The sequence below is a fragment of the Octodon degus genome, unplaced genomic scaffold, assembly GCF_000260255.1.
Source record: "Octodon degus isolate 3935 unplaced genomic scaffold, OctDeg1.0 scaffold00038, whole genome shotgun sequence".
Taxonomy (NCBI): domain Eukaryota; kingdom Metazoa; phylum Chordata; class Mammalia; order Rodentia; family Octodontidae; genus Octodon; species Octodon degus.
The window spans coordinates 6,231,201-6,238,669 of NW_004524614.1; the positions used below are offsets into that span (position 1 = coordinate 6,231,201).

Genomic DNA, 7,469 nt, shown 5'->3' on the forward strand with positions numbered 1-7,469 from the left:
CTCTCTCTCTCTCTCTCTCTCTCTCTCTCTCTCTCTCCCCCTTGTCATTGAAGGAAGGCTTTTGTTCTTTTACCAGTAAGTATGGCATTAACTGCCTTTATCAAATCATAAAACCATTTTTTTCATTATAAGTTCAGTAAGTGTTTTTCTTTTTTACATCATGCTGTTGTTCAGAGTTCTACATCCATTGAGATGGTCATGAGGGTTTTCTTTATTCTGTCAATATGGTGTCAGATCGTGACTTCAGTCTGTAGTAGTACCTTAATCTCCCATTCCTGGGCTAAATCTCATTTGGTCATGACATATAGTCCCTTGTATGCTGGTCGGTAGGTTGCTGTTTTAACTGTGCTGATATTTTGGTGAGAATTTGCACTGGTAAGAGGCACAGTAGGTTTTTTTTTTCTCTTATGTTTACTGTGTTATGAATGTAATACAGTACTGATCTTATGGAAAGAGTTTTGGGAAGCCCTGTCTTGTCCTATCTTTTCCTTTCCCTCTCTCCCTTTCTTCCTTCTCTTCTCCCGTCCCCTCTCCTCCCTTCCCCTCTGCTCTCTCTTTCTTTCAAGGCAGGGTCTCACTGTGCAGTCCAGGCTGGCTTTGAGCTCATCTTGTAACCCAAGCTGGTGTCAAACATAAATGATCCTCCTGCTTTAGCCTTCTCAGTGCTGGGATTAGAGGCATGCACCCCCCACACACCTGCCTTCTTCTTTAAATGTTTGTTAGAATTTACTATTGAAGACATCTATGCCTGGGCTTTGCCTTTTCAAAGTTGTTTAATAATAATAATAATAATTTAATCTGTTACATGTGTATTCAGATTTTCTGTTTATTCTGGAGTCAGCTTATCATAGTGGTATGTCAACAATTTGTCTGTTTTACTAGGTTATCTAATTTGTTTTTCAGGATTAAATTACTAACTGTAATTTTTAGTAGCTTGCCATGTTAGTTGACATTATAGCCTCATTTTTATTTTTTTATTTTATTGAGAAATAGCAATGAGACAGTTTCAAAACTGATTAATAGGACAGTTTCAATAATTAATACATTGCATATTGTTGTCTTCGTATGGGTATTCCATTGACATTTAAATATTGTAGGTGCGTGAACTCAGCGAAATAATCCAATATAGTCCAGTAGTCCATAATAGTAGTGGGTTATCTGTAGGACTGGCATTGTCAGAAGTTGTTGACTTGAGCCTCTTACAGCTCAGCATATTAACATTATACCTCATTTTGGTCTTCTTAGTTCTTTATAATAGGGATGATACTTACTGTAGAGGATTCACCAGGCCCTTTAGCACGACAAGCAAAATACTAAGCAGACTAAGCCCTTGCTTAGGTAAGCGCAGGAGCCAGGGTTCGATACCTGGCTCCACGTGCCACACTGGCCCCACCCCTGGGTGCACTGAGCCAGTGATGGAGTCCGGGTGTGGTGGCACAGGCCTGTAATCCCAGCACTTGGGAGGCAGAAATCAGGAGGATCACTACTAATGTGGGCTGTGTGGTGAGACCCTGCACCAAAAAAAACCAAACCAAAACAAAACAAAAAAATACTACAAATGTCCATCCAAGGGTAGAAGAGGAAATAACTACATTCACTGTAGGTAATGCGAACAAGTACTCAGGGCAGGCATGAACAGAAAGTGGTGCCTGGGTGACAACAAAATGAAAAGCATACACATAAAGCACACTTTGAGGTTTTAAAAGATACATAACCCAGTCCTGGCACCTTTTATTCGGCTTCTGGGAGGAGAATGACAGGTGTGACTGGCAAGGTGCTGCATCATCTGGGGGTCTTCAGTGCACATGTGCGCCCCAGTTTCATTCTGATTAAATTACACATGTGAGGTATGGCCCGAGTTTATGAGCCTTTAATAAGGTTCAAGTGGGGAAAAGGTTATTGAAGGCTCAGGTCATGAGGTTTAATATGCATGTGCTTTGGCCTGGAGCTGTAGAGATTTCCTGGCTCTCTGTCAGTTTATTTTCTGCTTTTCTCAGAACAGTGGAAGGAGGATTGGCCCTGGGTTTCCTTTCAAATTCAAGTGGCTAGAGGAGGTGGTCTCTCAATTCTCATTGTTACTAGTGCTCTTGAAGTCTTTGCGAAGTCCTATGTCTGGGCCCTTATAGGCATTTTCTAATGGAGGAGTGGGAGGGAAAAAGGGAGAGAGGGAGGGGAAGAGGGAAGGAGGAAAGGAGAGAGGGAAGAGAGAGAAAGACAGACATTCATCCTTCAGTTATCTATGGGGAATTGGTTCTAGGAGATTACCCACCTCATTAGATACCAAAAATCTCTGGATGTTCAAGTCTTTGGGCAAAATGGTGTAATATATCTGCGTTGGTGGTATAGAGGTGAGCATACCTGCCTTCCAAAATGGTGTAATATTTTTATATACCCTATGCATAGGACCTAGAAACTTTAAATCATCTGTAGGTTACTTACAATACGTCATACAAAATAAATGGTAATAATAGGTAAATGCTGTATAACTAGCGATTTTATTGTGTTGGTTTTTACCAGGGATTGAACTCAGGATCTTCTGCTTGCTAGGCAGGCACTTGTGCCACTAAGCTATATCCCTGGCTATTATATTGTGTAGAAAATAATAACAAGAAAAAAATGTCCATGCTTGTTCAGTACAGATGTGATTTTTTTCCGAATATTTTTGATCTATAGGGGGCTGAATCTGTGGATGTAAAACTCATGGAAAAAAGGTTTATTGTTTATGCCTTTGTTTTAAAAAGTGGTGCTCTGAAGATAAAGCTATAAAATTATTTAGAGACTATTTCCTAAGAAGTTGATATCCTGTGTTCTCTACCCCCACACACACATTTATGCCTTCTGTCTTAGCTTTCTCATTGCTGAGATAAAATACTGCATACCCAATATTAAGCGAAGAAAGATTTATTTAATTCACAGTTGTACAAATTTCAGTCCATAATCAGCTGGCTCCAAGGCAGGGTAACATATGGTGGAGGGACAAGTGTAAGTGTTCATGGTGACAGAAGACAGCAGAAGCAGCAAGGACAGAGGAGAGACAAGGCTCTTTCTGTCTCTTGTACTGCACACCAGATATAGCACTCACCCCTTAATCCTAGCATTGGACCACGAATCAGTCACAAATTCTAGTTTCAGCCAACTCCAAAAGTCCATCCCCATGACTGCATAAGGCTTTGGGGGAACATCTAGACACGAACCATATGATTGAACGTAAATAAGGATAGATAAGATAAATTTGTGTTTGAATACATTCAGTGGCTTTATAGTCTTTTGTAGTGATTTAACAAATTTAGGTTTTAGTTTTTGAGAAATATTGGGTGAATATTTACCATATTCCAGTGTTAGAAGGCTGACTTTTCCCAAATATGAGTTTATTTTACAGAAAAAAAATTGTATTTTCATACTTGAATTATTGTATATGAAGTCAGTTACTTATTAACTAGTTTAGGGAGGTTACAGATAACTTTCTGATTGCATATCCCTAATTGAAAAATCCAGAATCTGAAAACTTTTTGAGGACTCCCATGATACTAAAAATGTTTTAGATTTTGCAGCATTTTGGATTTCAAATTTTCAAACTAGGATCAATGAGTCAATTCCCTGAAAATGTTTAAAGTCTAAACAACTTTGAATTCTGAAACACTTGCAGTCCTAAGCCTTTTTAGAGAAGTGATATGTAATCTTTTGCAAAGAGTAATGGTGATTATTTAGTACAATTAATGGTTAAATTACATATGATTTTAGCAGGTCTTTTACAGCTTTCTATACATCCCACATCGGTTTGGTGTGAAAATGACGTGTGCACTATAGGCAGCCTTTCCCTGTTAGGGGCATCATCTAAAAGTCTACAAAGTAATGGGAGAGCAATTTGAAGACATTAAACATGACATTCATTGGTGATACTAACAGGCCTTTGCTGTGTGGTAAACTGTGCATTGTTTCTTCTTTTTCATAGAGGAACACTTTTTCCGAGCCTTAGAACAGATGTAGGGTGAGAATATTCGCAGCCCTGCCCCTGCTGCCTTTACCTTCTGCATGCCTGTGTTTCTTCTCCTCCCTCTCCTGACAGAGGAACCAGGAAACCACAGGGGTGCATAGTCAAGCTGTGCTTAGCTGGATGCCTGGCCATGACCTCACTTTGAGGGGAAGCTGCTGGTGGAGGATGCAGGAATTTTGCAGAGACTCACTGACATGGCATGGCCTCTACTAGTTTTCTATGTTTCCACACATACATACTTTCTAATATACAGTTTCTTCATTGATTTTTGAATAAATGGGCCAATATTTAAATTTAGACTACAATTTGGTGAATATTTTATTAGGTAATAAAGGTTTGCTTTTAGCCAAGAATGTTACTGAAATTTTTTTTTTTTTTTGTAAAAAGATTCATTTGCAGAAATCAACTCTACAAAATTAATTTTCATCTGTTTATTACAGAGCTAGGTTAGAATTTACATTCTGTGGCATTCTCTTTCTGTGAACTGAGAATCTTCATTTGGGTTCGTTTCTACAGATTTAAAGAAAGCCTCCAGTTCAAATGCTGCAAAATCCAACCTACCCAAATCTGGGCTTCGTCCTCCTGGATACTCACGTCTTCCGGCTGCCAAGCTGGCGGCGTTTGGCTTTGTCCGGAGCTCCAGTGTCTCCTCAGTTTCCAGCACTCAGTCGGTGGACAATTCCCAGCCTGAGGAGAGCAGGCCAGTTACCCGTGAGTGGGGCAAGAGGGGTGGGGGTGGGGGTGGGCACACACCTGAGCAGTTCTGTAGTGGGCAGGACTGTGTGCTGAGGACAAGTCAGTATGTCTGGGTCCCTGTATTCATTCATTCATTCATTCATTCATTCATTCATTCATTCATTCTTTCTTTCTTTCTTTCTTTCTTTCTTTTTGTTTTTTTTTTTTGCCTAATTAACAATGCAGATAGACTCTTTTCATCTGTCATGGTTATTGTTCCTGTATTTTAATTTCCCACTAAAGAAAAGTAGACAATATGGTGCTGTTCTTTTCTCAGTTATAGGGAATTAATGTCCAGGAAATGATCATATCAGTCTTACAATCTAGAAAATGATTTACTTGGTGACTCATTCCACAAGCCCTTCACTTCATGGTTCTAAGTAAGAAGTCAAAGTTCCAAGAAAAGCATGGCCACACTGTGCTGCCATGTAACGTACTAGATATTAAATACTATCCGAAGGAATCATGTAATCATCTGTGTTTTCTCCTAGTGCTTGCACATTGATGGAACACTTAGTTTCTAAAGTTATCTAAATGGTGGTAAAATGGATAAGCATGGCTGAACATCTTTAAGTCCATGGCAGCTAGATCCCCATAGTTGAGACAGAGTCTCTCCAGGTCTTGCGCCCCGAGACACATGGTAGGCTGCATCTTAATGTGTGCCTTGCTAGTCCCTCCAAATAAGTCACAAGAGCCATGGCTACCAAACATCTGGAGATGGATTATTTGCCTGAGCCCAGACTCATCAAATTCAAAGTTATTTTTATGGATCTGTAGCCCTGACTCTCCAATGTTGGTTATCAAGAACTGAAGAGACAGGAAAGACTCAGAGGTTTCCATGTGGAGAGCTGCTTTGAAGGAATTATAGAAGCTGAATGGTTCTGCAGTAATAGGGGAAGAGGAAGAGAGGGAGATAAAGAGGGAAGAGGGAAGAGAGAAAAGAACAGAAAATACTTTGTTTTTTCAATGTCTTTTTTTCAAGTTTGTTCATTATCTAACCTTTCTTGGGTTATAGACGTGATGTGTAAAGCATCTGACCCTTTAGAGTTCTAAATTGTGGTCTACCTACTTACTCCAGAGTGTTATGTGTTACATTTTTCTTTTCCTTAATGTGGTTGTAAGTGGTTTCTAAGGGCATTTCCTTTTCTCTCCTGGTTTTCTGAAAGTGCTGTGGCTCAGGTCTACTTCCACGTAGGATTCCTTTTAGGGACATCACTATAATTTAGGATACCATCAGTACAGAGTAGTTGCCGCAAAGTCTGAGACATAGATATAAAAGTATTTGCAAGCATGAAATCCATGTTTTTATATATACCCATGCATATTTATAGTCTAAAGATTTTAAATACAGGAGCAACCCTTTGTCATCATTTTTAGTAAAAAACAAAACAAAACTAATGACATATTTCTCTTTTAGAGGAAACATGAAAAAAACCTCAGGATATATATCTTTCAAAAGCATTGATTTGTTATGTTAGAAAAAGTAAATAACTTCAAAGTGAATTAAGTCATGACATCCGAATAGTAGCTTTTGTTTGAAAAAAAAAAAGAGCTAAGAGGTATGAGCAGAACAATTCTAGGTGTGTTTAGGGTATTCTCACCTCTACTTTCAGGGACACTAGCTGAGGACCCCTGCAAACCTAAGGGAAAACACCTGCTATGTACCAGAGAAAGTAAGTCCTATTTTAGGACTTTATATTAGCATTAATATTTATTCTTGAGAATTGTTTTCTATTTTTCAAAAGAGTATAGTAGAATTGATTTGGAATTACTTGCCACCAACTATAAATAAAATGTGTGCCCTAAATATAAACTGCAGGAGCCGTGGAGATGGCTCAGTGGAGTAAGCGCTTCCCTGGCAAGCACAAGGGCCTGAGTTCAATCCCCAGTTCCGCAATAAATAAATAAATAAATAAACTTTACATATATATATGTAAGACATATATATATGTATATCTTTGCAAGTTCTTTAAAATTATTATTAAATTTAAGGTCAAGAAAAATTGTGTTTCCACTTGGTAATGGAGAGACAAGGTGTAAGTATAATATGAGGCTCTTTAGAGACCTGCAAGTTCTTAGATCATATCTTAGTAGCAAAGCTTTGCTGTTTCAGCTTGTGGAAATAGCCTGTGTAAGATAAGATTTGATTTCATTTTTTTTTTTTTTGTCTTGACAAGTTAACCATATGTGCACTTTATGGTCACATAGGATTCATTTTTAGAAATGTCACTGTCATTAGGAATTATACCACAGTAGATATCTCAGAATCAGACACATGAATATAATACAGAACTTATAGATGTGTAATTGATACTTTAAGATGCTCATTATAATGAATAATGTTCACACAGAGTGTTGAATGCTATATTTGGGACAGCTCTAAGTGATTCATTATGAATTTATTACTGTTTTCTAGCTGATTCTGGCCCAACTGGAATTCTGTCTTTTCTCCCTGGGTTCTGAGGGACAAGTGGTGCTAAGTGTGGAGTGGGACCTAGTGTTGCCCCCTCCCTCCAGGTCTTTGTGGACTCTTCTCTCCACCCTGAGCTCACACTCTGTGCCATTATTTCAGAATGCTAGAAAGAGGCTTCCTAAGTCAAGTGCTTTTCTTTGTCTTTTCTCTTTTCCTACACATTTTTTTCAAATACAGCAGACATAGACAAATGAATTATGAACACAGAGAAATTAATTATGTCCATCATTCATTAGAACTCTGAGGTATCTTACCATCAAGTCACCC

At 38.6% G+C, this 7,469-nt stretch overlaps 1 protein-coding gene across 1 annotated transcript in view; it reads left to right on the top strand.

Annotated features, from left to right (window-relative positions):
• LOC111816723 (microtubule-associated tumor suppressor candidate 2-like) overlaps window positions 1–5,234 on the top strand; it is a 241,256-nt gene extending 236,022 nt beyond the window's left edge. Inside the window, exons 5-6 of the mRNA XM_023715055.1 lie at window positions 4,511–4,705; window positions 5,221–5,234. Coding sequence (XP_023570823.1) covers window positions 4,511–4,705; window positions 5,221–5,234 — 209 coding nt within the window. The remainder of the gene's footprint in view (window positions 1–4,510; window positions 4,706–5,220) is intronic.
• Window positions 5,235–7,469: the final 2,235 nt, after the last annotated feature.